Raw genomic sequence first — 17,398 nt, 5'->3', positions numbered from 1 at the left:
ACCAAACCAGGGACATGCAACGGCACATTTCAATTTACACAGAAACATTCTCTATGTCTTTGCTCCTAATTTTTTCATTTTTGACTTTGTGAATGTGGAAATGAGAAAGAGAAATTTAACTCCTCAAAGAAAAATAGTAATTCCATTCATTTGAAGCATTTAAGCATCTGTCTGCTAGTTTGATGAATAACATATGCTAATAAAGTTCCTTTCCCAGTAAATGCAGACTACTTTCCAAAGCTTTTTTCAGCCTTATCAATACTTAGACTCACCAAAACACATTCTTTTTTTTAAACCAGTTCTCCTGCAATAAACAAGCATCAGTAGCCACTTAGTCTTTCTGAGTTGGTGTCTAAAGGCCACTGAGAGAGATCGGACTCTATTTTTATTCCTGTACCTCTGCCAAGACTCTATTCTTAGCCTGATACCACAAATATTCTCTCCAGGAATGCCCTGTGAAAGAAGATGATGCTGTTGAGGCTGGGATCAGGATCCTGAGTAGGATCATCATTCCTGGAGTTCGCTCTGATTAAAGATCTGAGTCACTGCCATCACCATGGAGGGCTTCTTGTCATCAGTGCATGAATCTCAGCTTTGACCAAATGCTCTCAGGGAATCATCTTAGCTGGACACCTCGAAAACATTCCAGATCTTTACCACTTCCTCTGCAAAGACACCACTAACCAGGAACACAGAATGAATTCCCAGAGTAGTCATCCTGCTTTTCTCACACTTAAAATTCTGAGTAAATATGACAGAAAGGAGAAACCACTTACTCTATAAAGGTAGCCCTCCAAGGTGGCCCAGGTAATTCTGCACACACTAGGCAGGAAAGCCCTAGTTCCCCAAAACAAGGTTTGAAATCAAAACCAATGGAGGTCCATGCCTTAAAAGTAACACTGTAAACCTAAGTAGCTGACAAGCTGTCATGTGACTTATCTAACACAATGATGAAATGATCAGGTTATTAGCTTTAAAAGTTATAACCATGATACTAATAGCTAACTCTTATTGAGAGCTTACCAAATGGTAGGCATTTTACAAGCACCATCCCATTTAATATCCTAGTGACTGTATAAAATATTGGGTTGGCCAAAAAGTTTGTTATGGTTTTTCCCATAACATCTTTCAGAAAAACCCAAACAAACATTTTGGCCAAATTGATACTATTATCTTTTATAAACGAGAAAACGAAGTAACTGCCAATGTCACCCCAAGTGGTTAAAGTATTCATTTAAGCTGAAGGCTGTATTAGTCCGCTTTCTAAGTTTTGCATTCTACTCAAAAAAAAAAAAAAGGAAGAAAAGTATCAAACTTAACATTAGTTAGATTTCATGAGTAAATCTCAATCTTATAATCTACAGGCAAATTACTTAAATTTTTATATTTTCCCTTGTAGCATGTCTTCCAACTTCACATTCTCATTCACGGTAATTAAACAGGAGAAGAATACATATAAATATGCATTCAGCAAAGTACTTACGTAGTCAATGGGCTTCAGGGATTTGACTCTAGATGTTGGGCAGCCGCAGGAAGTAAGGTCGGCATAGAGGCCTTCTTCTAGCACACACTGATTAGTGGAAACACCCTCTTGGTAATACAGGAGCCAGCTGAAAAAACAAGCAAGGAAACTTTGAGTGAAACTGTATCAGCTGGCAGTTGGACTCATTATCATGCAGAGTGAAACAGACTGAGAGTAGGATATAAAAGTTCCAGTGCTGATCAGCAGCAAATATTCCGAGTCGATTTAAAAAAATAAAAGCTACCGCTATCACTTATTGCCTGCTTACCATGTGCCACACTTGGTACTCCACGTGTGTTCCTTTACTGTGTACTCATTAATTTATGAGGGAGAAACATGTCCTTACTTTTATTTTATTTTGCATTTATTTTTTGCGGCATTTATTCCTGGGCCATAAGTTTTTGTTTCTTCAGTTTCTTCTGGGATATCTTTTTCTTCTGTGCAACCTCCTCTTCTGGTTTAGGAACAATCTGTTCTTTTTCAGGAAGGATCATCTCAATGTGGCAGGGAGAGCTCATGTAGGGGTTGATCCGACCGTGAGCTCTGTAAGTCCTGCGCCGCCTCTTGGGGGCTTTGTTCACTTGGATGTGCTCCATGACCAGAGAATCTACATCTAAGCCCTTCAGTTCAGCATTACCCTCTGCATTTTTGAGCATGTGTAGTAAAAATTCAGCACTCTTTTTGGGCCACCGACCCTGCATCCAGCCCCACTGTTTGGCCTGTGCACACCTACCAACTCCACCGTTGTAACGACGGAATGGCACACATTGCTTCTTTAAAGTGACATCCTTCAGATACTTGGTGGCTTTTCGGATATGCATACCCTTTATGGCCTGGGCAGTTTCACGAGTGTTCTTAAAGTGAACACGAAGATTTGAACCTCTTGATTTGCATGATTTTGTGGGGTTTTCTGGGTCAAGTGAATAGCGCACCATTTTTAGGGTTCACCTTAGGCCGTTTACCAGAATGTGTCCTTACCTTTATAGACAACACAACTAAGGATTAAAAAAGTTAGGTGATTTGCCCAAGATTCCCCTATTAAATGACAGCTGAGATTTGACGTAAGATATGTGCTGTAAGCTAAAAACATTAACTTAATTTGGTGCTTTCAAGTATAAAAACCTGGGATTAAATTACAGTAGTTATTAAGTGCTTCAACAGATCAGAAGTTCTATTTGAGAAAATAAAAATTTTTACCTTTACTTAATAATTAGCTTGCTTTCAGTCTAGGCTGAGTTAGAAGCTAGACTTCTAAAATCACACACAAATATTTAAAACCTGTCATCTACACAGCTGATAGCTAGCAGAGACTTTTTTAAAAGAAAATGAATCCTTTAGAATCTTCCACAGCAAATTCTCTTCAGCAGGGCTGCTGCTGCTGCTGCTGCTAAGTCACTTCAGTCGTGTCCGACTCTGTGTGACCCCATAGATGGAAGCCCACCAGGCTCCCCCGTCCCTGGGATTCTCCAGGCAAGAACAATGGAGTGGGTTGCCATTTCCTTCTTCAATGTGTGAAAGTGAAAAGTGAAAGTGAAGTTGCTCAGTGGTGTCCGACCCTTAGCGACCCCACGGACTGCAGCCCACCAGGCTCCTCCATCCATGGGGTTTTCTAGGCAAGAGTACTGGAGTGGCTTGCCATTGCCTTCTCTGCTTCAGTAGGGCACTCATCAAAATTTTTATTAAAACATGGCATTTTGAAGAAGCCCAAGGGAGAAACTATATTGGCTGTTACTACTTTAACTTTGGTGAGTTTAACTTCTAGCCCTATATTTTAAGATCACCAGAGCTGTACTATAGATAGACAAGGTTAACATCAGATAACCACAGAGATGCTCCATAACACAATTTACTGCCATGTCTCCTATGTGATAAGCATTTTATTTTTTAAGATTTTTTTTAGGTGATCCACTTATTAAAATTATTGACTTTGGTACAATGTCACGTCTGTTTCATGTTTTGGTTTTTTGGCAGTGAGATATGTGGGATCTTAGCTTCCTGACCAGGGATCAAACCCACACCCCTGTATTAGAAGGTGAAGACTTAACCAATGGAATGCATGGGAGGTCTCTGTAATTAGCATTTTATAGCCAATATTTATGAAAAAATTTCAGTGTGTTGGACATGCAGCTAAGCCCTTACATGCTTTATTTAGTTCTTATAAATAGAATCCTTTGAGATAGGTACTGTTATCTCAGTTACAGAGGAGGATTCTATGGACAGAGGAGCTTGGTGGGCTACAATCCATGGGGTCACAAAGAGTTGGACACCGCTGAGTGACTAACAGACAGAGGAGGAAACTGAGGTTCAGAGAAATGGTCCCATTTGTTTAAGATTACATAGCTAGGATACGGTGAACTGGGCCCAAATCCAGAGCTCTAAAGCATCTGCAATCATAAGCAATCAGCATAGTTCCGGTATCCTCTTATTAAAACTAGTGTTTAATAAATCACACATAAATATAAATATATAAGTAAAATGTACATTTTATACATAGATAGACCTCTATATCTACTGGTTTCCTACCTACAGACACGAAGGCCTGACTATACTAAGCTACTTTACATAAGGCACTTGAGGATTCCATGGATTTTGGTATATGTGGTGGTTTCTGAAACCAATTCCTCAGATACCAAGGGACTAATACATACACAAATTATATATACACACACACATGCACACACACACTATATATATATATAAATAATATATATTTGTTTGTAAGTAAATAACATATTTCCAACATGAAGCAATACACATGACTAATCTAGACTTCAGTGTCAGGAAAATATATTTGCCTCAAAGGGGGAGAAAAATCCAAAATTTCAGTGCTTTATCACAAAATTAAAACTTACATTGCAAAATACTTTCATTTATCTTAGAAACTCAGAATCAAATAGTAGGAACAAAATTATTTCAGGCCCTTGGCATACAGATTTCTCACTAAAAAGCTGCAGCTAATCTATTCAAGTGTGTCCTACTTCATGTGTTTTCATACTGTAAAAACTTTCACATCCTTCTTGGAAGTAAGTATAAACACAGTAACATCCAAAGAGGTTCAAAATAGTGAGAATCACTGGAAAACAGAATGCAAAAAGACAGCCTAACTTACGGTTAGTCAAGAAGGTTAACAGAGGGAATGAAGATGCACTGAACTTTAAAAATATATATGCAGATTAGTACTAAGCAAGATTCATGAACTTACACACCTGCAGGAGGCCAGGTAGGTAAATATAAATGAGCAGTGTACCAGGTGAAAAAAAACTGGCAATATATCTTATGGTACATTGGGAAGCACACACACCTCTACTCGATGCCAGCTATTAATAATTATCAACAAAGGTGAATGTTCCCTCATGTTCCAAATCTGATTTTTTTTAACAGAAGGTGAAAAATAGTTTCTTCTGGAAAATATCCTAAATCTTAGTAATGATACGAAAAAACTTTTTAAACATAGCATGTAGGCCAACCAAGTAACGTCCACTGACAAGATCCCCTTGAAACCTACACACTTTTGTTAGGTAGGAAGTTCAGTCAGTTCAGTTCAGTTCAGTCGCTCAGTCATGTCCGACTCTCTGCGACACCATGAATCACAGCACGCCAGGCCTCCCTGTCCATCACCAACTCCCGGAGTACACTCAAACTCATGTCCACAGAGTCGGTGATGCCATTCAGCCATCTCATTCTCTGTCGTCCCCTTCTCCTCCCACCCCCAACCTTTCCCAGCATCAGAGTCTTTTCCAGTGAATCAACTCGTCGCATGAGGTGGCCAAAGTATTGCAGTTTCAGCTTTAGCATCAGTCCTTCCAATGAACACCCAGGATTGATCTCCTTTAGAATGGACTGGTTGGATCTCCTTGCAGTACAAGGGACTCTCAAGAGTCTTCTCCAACTTAGGTATGAGCAAAGAGGGATGGGCCTAGCCAAACGGATCTCTAAACAGCATCCCAGACACACCCAGAAGAGTTCACAGATATGCTACAAAATAACCAGAGAGAGATTTTTCCAACTCTTACACATGTGTCCAGGGCACACAGCGGATACAAACTAACCACAGGGGCTTCCCCAAGTACCCTCAGGCAGCCAGGAGCCAATTAAGGGTTCATAAATATTCTGCACATATATACAACTGACTGCAACAGATTGAATTATGGGAAGACATACACAACAGAGCCTGCAGTTATATAAGTTGCAACTGTCAACTGGCCTTGAGTGTTTGCTCATTTGCATTCCCTTTCATTGACTGGTGGTGGGTACAAGCCCTCTTTCGCACAGGGCACAACCAAAAGGAGAAGACGGAAGTATATAAAGGGGGACGCCAAGAGGAATCAGGGGGACAGCCCCTTTGGTGTGGGCCTGCTTCCACGTCTTGGGAATGTCTGTCTAATAAAAGATCTGTCTGCTTGAGCTGAACTAAGCTGCAATTTGTCTGCTGTTTTAAACCCCTTAGTCCCTTGTTCCAAATTTTTGTTGCAGCCAGACAAGAACCAAGGGAGAGAAATAAACTGACTTGACACTTTGATGCAGAGCTGTAAACTACAGCATGTGGGCCAAATCCACTCCACTGCAAGTTTTCCAATAGCTCACAAGCTTAGACTGGTTTTGGCATTTTTAAATGGTTTTTTAAAAAAAATTTAAAGATTTTGTGACATGTGAATATTATATAAAATTCAAAGCTCAACATTCATGAACAGAGTTTCACTGGAACACAGCCTACTTGTTTATGTATTGCTGGTGCCTGCTTCTGTGCTACAATTCTGAGTAGCTGGGACACAGCCTCTATGGCCCACAAGGCTAAAAATATCCACTACCTAGTCCTCTGCGGAAAAGGCTTGCTGACGCCTGTTACAGAGGCATAAGGAGGAAAACACATAGCTGAGTAAATGCCCAGAGACAGGAGGAAAGGGGGGTAGTATATGGATAGAATGGAGCTTGGATATGGAAAGTGACCCTTTTTTTTGGATGGTAAATCCTGGAAAGGTTCAGATCAATCCTGATCTCGATCTGACTGGTATCAGAGAACAACTGTGGGATTTAAAGAAGAGCAATAAAAATATTAACCTGGACTTTGGGGAAAATAATTTGGCTTTGATTGGTTTGTGGTAAACATTGGAAATAAGATGACACTGGAGTGTGTGGCTCAGTAGGACACTGAAATTCCTCAAATGGTAAACAGGACTCTTGTCTACTGGTTCAAGAGAAAAGGAGGAGAACTGATGAGTCCAAGATATCTTGAAGAAAGAAGAGACTTTGATGAGTTATTAGGTAGATGTCTGACAGAGATGCTACTGTAAAGATACATACACTTCAAAATGGCTAAAATGGTAAATTTCATGTTATAGATAGTGTACCACAATAAAAAAATGATACATAGAGAATATATGTTAGAATATAAATGGAGAATCACATATAGTTTCATATACATGTAAGAAAGGTCCGGTATGCTACCACAGTTGGAAGGACATAGAATTAAAACAACGACAACAAAAACACAGCCAAAGCAATCCCTGACATGTGATGTGTGACCTTGAGAAAATAACCCTGAATCAGGGATTTTCAACTGTGAAATAGGGACAACAGATACTTTAAATACAAAGTTTTGTTTTTTTTTTTAATTTAGGAGTAATATGTCTTATCTGGACAAAAAATGCTTTTTAATAGCTTTCTATTATACTACTCAGTAAACACACAATATAAACATGCAAAATAGTTAGGGAATAATCTAAGACAACAATGAGGAAAAACAATTCAGCAGAATGGTCTCAGAGTTGGCTACTTAGCATTCTCTTTCACAATGGCTCATAACATAAGCTGGGCAAAGTTCGCATAGGCTAATTAGCAACTGACTTATAAAAATTCAGCAAAATACAAGACTCATGTTTTATTTATTAACAAGGAATCCATGTGAAGGAAGATTGAAATGATTAAAATTTTTTCTTTCACTGAGTACTCAAAAGAGAAAGTCAAATTTGTATAAATTTAAAAGAAATTCACTTATTTAAACAACAGCAGAGATCAGCTGATAGGCATACTTACCAACCCCGAAGAACTTTAAAAGAACATGGCATGAATGATGAAGTCAAGTCCAAAACTTCTTTTGTGAAATCGATGCATTCACCTTGGAACCCTGGTTTACTGAAAGCTTTGAGCTGCAGAGCAACAAAACAAACAAGAGAACAGCTGTTTGATATCATCACAGAAGCAAACGAAAACATTTTAGTCTCATGTACTTATAAAAATTCAGCAAAATACTAGACTCATGATTTATTTATTAATAAGGAATCCATGTGAAGGAAGACATTCTCTTTAAACTATTTTTTTTTCTCGTTATGTGTTTGTCAGAAATGTCACAATTTATTTATCATTTCAAACCACCAGATTCTGGGCACCAAGGCCCAGAAAACAATTCTACCTGTAGAAGTAAATCAGAATCCCTCCTCTGCTAAATTTGGTCCCTGTCCATTGCATCAAGTGATCATTATCCCCTGTGATGGGAAAACATGTGTTAAAAAAATAAGCACTTTAGTGCTCAACAGGAAGGCAGTTTGGATTGGTATGAGGGGTGGCGACGGCTTTTCTCTCCCCAAGCCTTCTTGATTCACAGTTAATAAAACGGAGAAGGAGAAAGCACAAGCGCGTGACCATAAATGAGCATGAGGATGCCTGTGAGGCCACAGGAGCAGATGGCAGAGAAGATAATAATGATGGGATTAGTGCAAGATTTATAGTGAAGAAAGAAAGATGGTTGTGCCATGTATTTCAGCTTACAGGCTTCAGTCTACTGATAGAATACCTTAAACGCACAGCTTACAGCCTTATGTAACTATTAACTACATTTCTGCTTTAGTTCTTTATGTCAAGGAAAATTCATGAAATCTCAACTATAATTCCCTTTAGAGCAGATATATAATAATCTGCAATGCCAGTGGCCTTGGATCTCTAATAGGTAAGAAAAAATTAATGAGGCCTATAAATATTTTATAATACACTGGAGCCTTGAAATAACACGGCCCACAGATCCACCCGGCACTGACAGGCCTGTGTTGTAGCTGAGAATGCATCATAATAAGCAGCTGCAGCACCACCCTCTTTCCTGCCACTGCTTCATCCAGAACAAGGCTTCATTGAGCAGCGGATGTTCGCCTCCTTCATCTTCCCAAGGGTCCACTTAAGAGTCGGATGGTCTCTGAACCCCGAGGAACTGTTTCTTGGCTATCTCATTCTGCTCTGACCTTGCTTGGTCTGATATCAAAGCCAAGTCCAAGCCAGAAAGCTGAGAACCCACTCCCCCTTATACAATATGATTTCCTAACGTGTAACGAGGCTGTATTTGGAGTGTTAAAACACCAAGGGACTCTCAGCCTTAGGGAGGCATGATCTGTCAAATTCCTACCATAGGCCTTTGGGAGGAAAAGGCAAAAGCAAGTCCAAGACAATACAGACCTCTGGAATGCTTCCTTGTATATGCACAGTTCTACATGTCCAGGCAAACTGCCCTGGATTCCTTGATAAGGATTTCAGTTGGTGGTTTTCCAGATGATGCTTTTTAACTTAAAGGTTTGTAGAATGGGAAGCTAAAAAGTAAATCACGTTTAACTCCTCAAAATGTAGAGTGATTTCTCCTACAGGCAAATATTATCTTTATTCACAATAACAATCAGAAAAGGCACATGAGAATAGAGATGACAGCTGTCTGATTCGCTGCATGTATTCCTAGTTTGTTGAATTAATTATATTCATATTGCTGAGTTTAAGATTTATACTTCAACATCTTACCGTGAAGCCATGAAATGTCAGATCCTGGAGAACTGACGATGCACGTCAATCATATTTCAGATATGTTATAACTGCTTCTACTTTTTAGTCTTAGCCTTCACACCCAGAAGCATTAAAATTCTGTCTCTCTCACACAGAGTCTGTCATAAAGTATTGTTTTCATTCAAATAGTTAAAATACTCTTTATGCAAACCAAAAAAAAAAAAAGGACTTAATACTGATTTGAATTTATTTTTATCCCCTAAATGAGATATGGTTCAATTAAGATGTGTTCAAACCCCAGAAAAGTAACACCTCATTTTAACTACCTTACAAATGCCTCAGAACAGAATAATTCTCATCATAATGTTCTGAGGATGGACACACAGAAACCAACTCAGTGCCTTCTAATTATAATAATTAATCTGTGGTTTTTATACTGGCTTGGAGAAGGAAATGGCAGCCCACTCCAGTATTCTTGCTTGGTGAATCCCATGAACAGAGGAGCCTGGTGGGCTGCTGTTCATGGGGTTGCAAAGAGTCGGACACAGCTGAGTGACTAAGCACATACTGGGTGAAATTAAGTGGCAGTGTCCTGATGAGTGAAGGGCTAGCTGGATGAGTCACTATTTTGGTTTCCTTTTCAGGTTAATGGGGAATAAATATACAAAACAACTCGGATACATGGCATAGAACACAGATGAATAGTCAGATGAACAAGAAATGAGTTGTTTCTAACTACACCCATTGTTCCGTACCATGTAAGCACAGTTCCATGCCTACCAGCCCCCGATGGAAGTGTATGGAGGGAAAAAGCAGCAGTGTATCAGTGGTTTCCAAGGTGCCTTTTCACATATACTGTCTCGAGTCTTCTTTAGAACTATGCTTTGAAGCAGATATTATCACCCCTTTATGATGAAAATTTTGTAGAAATCCTTTCTCTTTCACTAAGTATTTTTCATTTATAATACACATAAATAAATGTAATAGCTCTTCAATATGACAAACTAAAACCTCAAGAACTTAATTACTGAACAAAGAAAGGCATGCTTTCTTAATTTATTTCATAATATCAGAATAATTTTTGAATGTAGTTTTATTTATTTCAATGCTAAAATAATTCAACTGAGAACACTCTGTCCTATCTAAATGAGATGTTCTGCAGCACTCTGGACTTCCTGCAAGTAAACATACTGGACGTTAAACAGAGAAAAGTCTTTGTTTCCACTCTTCCATTACATCACACTGTCTCATATTGCAGCGCTATGTACTGCTCATATCAGCTGCATATTCTACCGTGATTTTACTTCCCTGTTTACTCAGAGAAGCTTTCTTAACTTAGATAAGTACTACTTCCTGAGTATTTCTGGCCTCTGGAGTCTATAAAAAGGATCTGGTCATGCTGTTCTTATTGCTGTTCTTCAGTCACCAGTCATGTCTGACTCTCTGCGACACCATGGACTGCAGAACACCTCATTTAGACAAGACAGTATTCTCAGAGAAATTATTTTAGCATTCGGATAAATAAAACTATCTGGTCTTAGTATCCCCCCAAAATGTTTTCCTGTATTGCTCTTGAATCTTACTAATATCTGACTTGACTAGAATTGTTGATTTCTTATCTTCCTTACATGGTAACAGTAACCACCACTGTTAAAGGTCCTATGATCTCTTGAGAATTCAATCTGGCTGAATTATCCAATACAAGAAAATACTCAAGTTGCTTCTTCTGAGCTAGAATCAAGTATAAAATGGAATAGAGGCTCAATATTTAAAGAAATTCAAACTTATAACTATACTGCAAATGGACTTGAAAAAGATCCCAGGAAAGAAAGGCCCTTAGTTGGGTCACAGGGGAGAAGACAGAATTTCTAGAGAATGGAGGCCTGGAATACAATCTCACTGGAAACAAAACTCACTTTTATACGAGTTAATCTAGTGAGAGTGCAGATATGCAGGGCTTGTGAAAAGAGAGAGACGAGGACATCATGAACACAATTCACATTCTATTTCTGTTTGGTCTGGGAAAAATAAAAATAAAATGCCATTTGCTAATTATGAAAACTCTATAATGATCCTGTTCTTGTATCATATATTGTGAGCTGGCAATCGGACCTGGTGAATCGACCTTCAGTCACAGGTAAAAAATAATCTTCTCAATAAAAGGAGGTATTCTGTGTCTCAAATAAGACATATATCATCATCCTATGCTTCTATATTGGCAATAGTATTTTTACTAGCATAAATCTCTATACATGTACTTTTTGGCTTTTCCCTTCTCAGGTGACTTGAGGTTTACTTTCAAATCACCAGCATGTTAAGAATTCCCTCTATTACTTGAACTGGAGATGTAACTTCCTTCTTATTCCTCAGACAGAGAAAAATAACTACCCCATATAAACACAGCCTCTACACGGTCAACCTAACTATCACAACTACTTTTGAAGGAGAAAATAACTTTATAGTTACTGAAAGGAACCAGACTATCAGCCAAGATCCACTTGTTTTCATTTGGGTAACTGAAAACAAGCTAAACTTTCTGAAAATCTGGTCCAATGGAAATAATAAGAGCTTTGATACTGGGTAAATAAGGCGGCTTTGTCTGCTTGTTACCAAATGTCCAGCTGTCATACACTTGTCAGGACCTTTATTTCACAAGGCAGTGGTTGAACCATATTCAGAAAATAAACGGGGCCAATTTCGCTGGGTGTTTGCGGCTGCTTCCTTTTTCTTCAAGTTGGACTGGAAATACTATAAAGAAAATCCTCTGAGCAATCGGTCCCAAACAAGGAAGTTCATTAAAAAAAAGCGGGGGGGGAATGGAGGAAGGGGAGAAACAGAGCTTAAAAGAATGTGATTTTTTTATCTGCACTTAAAACTCAGAGAATGTGCAGCTTGGAATTATCCCAGTTTTATCTCTTTTATCTACTCATGTTACATTGATTCATGTAGAAAAAAAAGTGCTTTGAAAGTTCATGGTTGGAGTTTTCTAAGATTCAAAATAAAGATCTGGCAGGAAGTGTCTACAGAAACTGAGTTATATTCAGAGAGGAAATGTTCCCAAGAGGCCTGAGCTAATCAGAAAATAACAAAACCTGAAAACATTGTGAACAGAAACATGGTTTAAACTAAGCTGATTTGAAATATAAACACTGACAGGAACGTGCAAAATGTACACAGAAAAAGATTCAACATTATGTATAACTAGCAAATGTCAAATACTTAGAACCAATCATTATTTTTGGCTTTTTGAAGAAATTTTTCTAAATCTGTTATTTTAAATGAGACAGAGGAAGCACTGTATTTTACCCCCTTTCTTATATGATTGTACTGCTTGTACCACGCTATGTCTTTCTTTGATGTAAAATCTTGGAATTTGATACAAAAAGTGCCTCTTTTGTGACCTCGAGCTGTGTGAAATGATGCTCACTTGAATTCTAAATCTTGGTTTTTCTCATGAATAAACGGGATAAATCCTGACCTCACAGGGTTATTAGAAGCACTAAGTAAGCACAATCTTAGCTCTTGATGGATAATAAACAAACATGAGGCTCCAGAGTATTACCCAATCTTTCAAACCATTAACACAATAGAAATAAAGAAGCAAGGTTGCAGTTTTACCAGAGCTTTTAAGACATTTGTGACTTAGGTTTTAGAAACACATTTACATAATAAGCATGCCATCTCTCAATGGTAAGTTTGCTCCTCCACAGGACAGCGTAACATACTATGCTGATTAAGAATGTGGTGTTGAAGAATGGATGGGCAACAGGAAAGAAAAAGTGACAGAGGTTTGAGACAAACCCAAAGTGGTCAGTGCTAAAGCTCTAGTAGGAGAAAAACAAAGGACCGTGACAAACCCAGGCCAATGTGATCAGTAACAAGGATAAGCACACTGGTGCCCACAGGTTCCTAGTACAATATAAACTGCCCTGCCATGCAGACACATAAAAGTTATCTCAGGGAAAGAGACAGACTTGAGAGAAAGGGCATACATATTTAGTAAGCAATTTTTAACAATTATAAGTTAAGAATATTTTTAAACATACCAAATGTGCAGGCTCATTTATCCCAAGTGGTTCCTGAAACATATATAAAAACATTTTAAGAATTATAATCATATATTCTTAGTTGTCTTTGAAAGTGCTGCAAATATCCTTTGGAAAACAAAAAAGTATGTGATCTGACCAATTTACTAGATTCTTTGAACTGGTAAGAACCCTCAAATAATCTACTAAATTAGTTTATAATAACCTTAATATTTATTTAATTCATTTGAGTAATATTCATTTTGAGCTAAAAGAAAAATGTGCCCCAGTGTCCATTAGAAAGACAGACCCTGAACTTCCCCTACTTCTCTCCCATCTCTGTGTCATGGGGATCCTTACTGTCTGCAGTGCTTGTTATCCACACTGGCCACACTCTTTCATAACTTTGTAACTTTGCACATGTAGAGATGATTCCTTCTTTGTGAACTGCCTTTTCTGCCCCACTTTCTTTTCTGGAAAAATTGCTTTTATCCTCTAAGACATCACTCAATGAATCTCTTCTTGAAGTCTGGCATGGTCCCCAGAGCCCCAGGCTCTCCATGCTCCCTTTCCCCGGTCCCTCAGCACTGCTTACACCTGCCTACACACTTCATTTTCTCACTAGTCATACTGTAAGTAATAGTGCATAATTGTCTGTCTCCTCTAAGAGACACAGAGACCCATCGGGGCAGGCTTATTCATCCTTTATCTCCAGTAATCAGTCCTGTCTGACATGTCAAAGGCACTAAATACATGCTACTGGATGAATGAACTAATCGAATGACAGAGTTCCTAATCATGGAGGTGCTAATACTACCTACCAGCTCTCTATGGAGTCTACAGAAGCATATGCTGTTTCATTTTCTCTATAGATACATACAACATAATCCAACAGTCCCACCTTTTTAAAGCCTGTTCCACACATTACGTGCCACTGGCACTGGCTATGTTCATATTTAACTCACCAACTGGATGGGTCGTATTGACATGATTGTATTATTTGATCCTCCCCAGTCAAAAAAGCACTTGTATTTTCCTTTCTCTAAAATGTACTGTTCTCCACAGAAGAACTTCTGCTGGTAGGCAACCCATCTAAGTAGGATAAAAAAGAAAAAGAACAGAGGTGACACAGAATTGAGCAACCAACAATTTAAACACCAAAGTAGCTCATGATTCTTACGAGACAACTTACACGCCACTTTTAACGTGAATGGACCTTGTTTCACTGCCAAAGCCAATTTCTCCTAAGTCAGAAATTTCCTGATTTGTAATGTCAATAAACTTCCCACTTTCCAGATCAGATTCAAACAGTGTGATTGAAGATTCTATGAAATTCTAAAAAGAAGAAGAGGAAAGTTTAGGGAACACAGGCATTTTGTTTTATGGCTTGCTATATCTTAGCAATTTTCACATGCTTTTGGGATAATTTTCACACAACTTCAGGAAGAATTTTAAATGGCACTGAAGACAATTTTAATAGGCATTACTCCTAAACTGTTTAAAGAAAACTTAAGTCTGAATTTACTTTAGGCAGGGAAATACAATTTTATGAAACTAGAAATTAGTTCACAGTCAGTAAATTGCTGGGACTTACAGACTATCATATATAACAGTAATTATAAAGGAAACTCAACTCTAACTTGTGCCTAAAGAGCAAAAGCCACCTGAAACAGAAAGTAAACATACAATGTACTGTGGGCATCGTGGGAGACGATTTTATGAGCTTAAATGTAACAGAATAAATGAAATTTGCTTGAAAAAATTGTTTTATAAAAATTAAAATCAGAGGACAACATCTCCATGTAGTCAGACAGAATACTTAAAAATAACAGAAAAATTATAAGACCCAACTTGACACTTAACTCACAAAATAAATATTATTCACAAAAAAAATTAATGTTAAAAACAAACGTCTAATTTCACTACAAGAAAAAAGAAATTCAAATTAAAACAGATACAGTTTCACTTTTTAAGTCAAGAAATATCTAAAAACCCAGTTATATCAGGGAACATCCCTGGTGGAAATATACGTTCTGCAGCTATTTTAGAAAACAATTTAGACATACATTTAAAAGACTGAAATTGTTTATTCTTTGAGTGTGATATTCCTTTTTTCCTAAAACTAAATGACAGTTAATTTATATGCAAAGATGAATTATTTATCATAGTGAAAAGCTATAAATAGTATAAATGTCCAAAAGATTTATAAACACAAACCTTTAAGCATCCACTGTTTGATGGAATAAATTAAGGAGAGTTTTTAACAAGTTAACAGTTAAAAATATACCACATACTCACTTCTGCTAAGAGTGTTACATGCCTTATTTCTGATGTGATTATTTTACTATCACTCCTGTTTTACAGCTGACAAAACTGAGTCAATTCCCTGATATATCACAGCTATTGAGGGGAAGAGATTGAATTTGAGTGTAAACCTGTCTACTCTAAACTCTTAATCACTGTCAGATATAAACAGAAGGATAAAAGAGTAGGACAAAAACTAAAACGTGAAAGCTTGTTAAGATTATAAGTTCTCACAAAACCCTCAACTTTTCATTTAAAAAAGGATAGGAAAAAAAAAGAAAAAGAAAAACCAAGAGTGGCTACCTTTGGGTCCAGAAGTTGAAAAATTTTACCCTATATTTTTTCAAAATTTCAAATAGGTATATTTTTAACTGGAAAATACAGAACACATTAAAAAAATAAAAACTCTTTATTTCTGCCTATTATTTCATTGTTTGTAGCTCAAGTTTTAGACCTACAGAAAAATGTTATCAGCTTCTATACATCTCAAATGCTATCAAATTTCTCATTATGATTATTATTATTACAATCTAAGATTTCCAGGACAAACATTCATTTTACATGAACAAGCAAAACAGTATCCAATAAAAACAAAGCATCTATGAGGCGAAAGAAAATACATTTGAAAAAAAATTCTCTTGCACTTACAACACATGTCAGCTTTTAAGGATTTTAAAAACTGCTGATACAGCTGGGTCAAATTTCATTTGGAACTTCAGGAAAAAAGATAAAGGCTTTTTACCAGAAATTTTTATTATATTCTCTGAGCCATATTTGGGTTTTCAATTCCTCCTTGAAAGTAAACACGTGGAACCTGAGAACACCTGTCACCTTCATTACTTTTACATCTTTCTTAAAAATGTGGAAGCTAGGTGAATTTAGTCTTTACGACTCCCACTATCTATCCCTCATCTTATTAACAGAATACTTTTCAAACACTTGTTATCTTTTTTAGCTTCCTTAAATCCTGATTTTACATATATATGTGTATACATTTATGCATGTACATATATGCATATACACATATTGATATTTCTGTATCTCATTGTAGACATAGATCTGGAGTTCTCCAAATAGAAATCTAGAATATACATATATTAAATCAAGGCTCTAACATCCTATTAGAGATTTCTTGGGTTCCCTGGTGACTCAGTGGTAGAGAATCCACCAGCCAATGCAGGAAACATGGGCTTGATCCCTGGGTTGGGAAGATCCCCTGGAGAAGGAAATGGCAACCCACTCCAGTATTCATGCCTGGGAAATATCATGGACAGAGGAGCCTGGTGGGCTACAGTCTATGAGGTCACAAAGATTTGCACACAACTTAGCGACTAAACAACAGAGATTTGCTTGCCCAGGACAAGCCTCCCTAATGAAATTTTACAGCCTGGGTGCCAGGTCGACAAACTTGCTTATAGTGACAAAATAAACTTCCGTCACCCAAGGAACATGAACTTGCCTCTGTTTCTTACAACCTGAAAGTATATACCTAGCTCCAGGTGGCTGTGAGGATACAACGTGGTGATGACAACCGAAGGTGGCCATCCAGGTCCTAGCCAGGAACTTATATCAACAGCTGCCAACTAAGTCAGGCCCAACCACAAGGGGCAGGTCTTCAGTAGCTCTCACACACAGACCTCTCCTGCCCTACTCTCGTGACTCTGCGATGGCCCACTTCTCCTTTTGCCTTGTCTGTGCCCCTGCCACTGTTCTCAACTCCCTGTTAGGGTTATAGGGGAGCAGAGATAAGCTGACGTATTCTATGGGCCACTGCATCATGCTGGAATAAAAT

General features: G+C 37.8%; 1 protein-coding gene across 1 annotated transcript in view; it reads right to left on the bottom strand.

Moving 5' to 3' along the window:
- CRYBG3 (crystallin beta-gamma domain containing 3) overlaps positions 1-17,398 on the bottom strand; it is a 133,382-nt gene that overhangs the window by 32,636 nt on the left and 83,348 nt on the right. Inside the window, exons 13-17 of the mRNA XM_055400895.2 lie at positions 14,495-14,637; positions 14,268-14,394; positions 13,324-13,356; positions 7,556-7,668; positions 1,484-1,610 (exon numbers count right to left, since the gene is read on the bottom strand). Coding sequence (XP_055256870.2) covers positions 1,484-1,610; positions 7,556-7,668; positions 13,324-13,356; positions 14,268-14,394; positions 14,495-14,637 — 543 coding nt within the window. The remainder of the gene's footprint in view (positions 1-1,483; positions 1,611-7,555; positions 7,669-13,323; positions 13,357-14,267; positions 14,395-14,494; positions 14,638-17,398) is intronic.

Source organism: Moschus berezovskii, chromosome 1 (genome assembly GCF_049115385.1).
Source record: "Moschus berezovskii isolate FMDL1 chromosome 1, NW_MosBer_1.0, whole genome shotgun sequence".
Classification (NCBI taxonomy): Eukaryota; Metazoa; Chordata; class Mammalia; order Artiodactyla; family Moschidae; genus Moschus; species Moschus berezovskii.
This window is presented reverse-complemented; position numbering and strand designations above follow the sequence as displayed.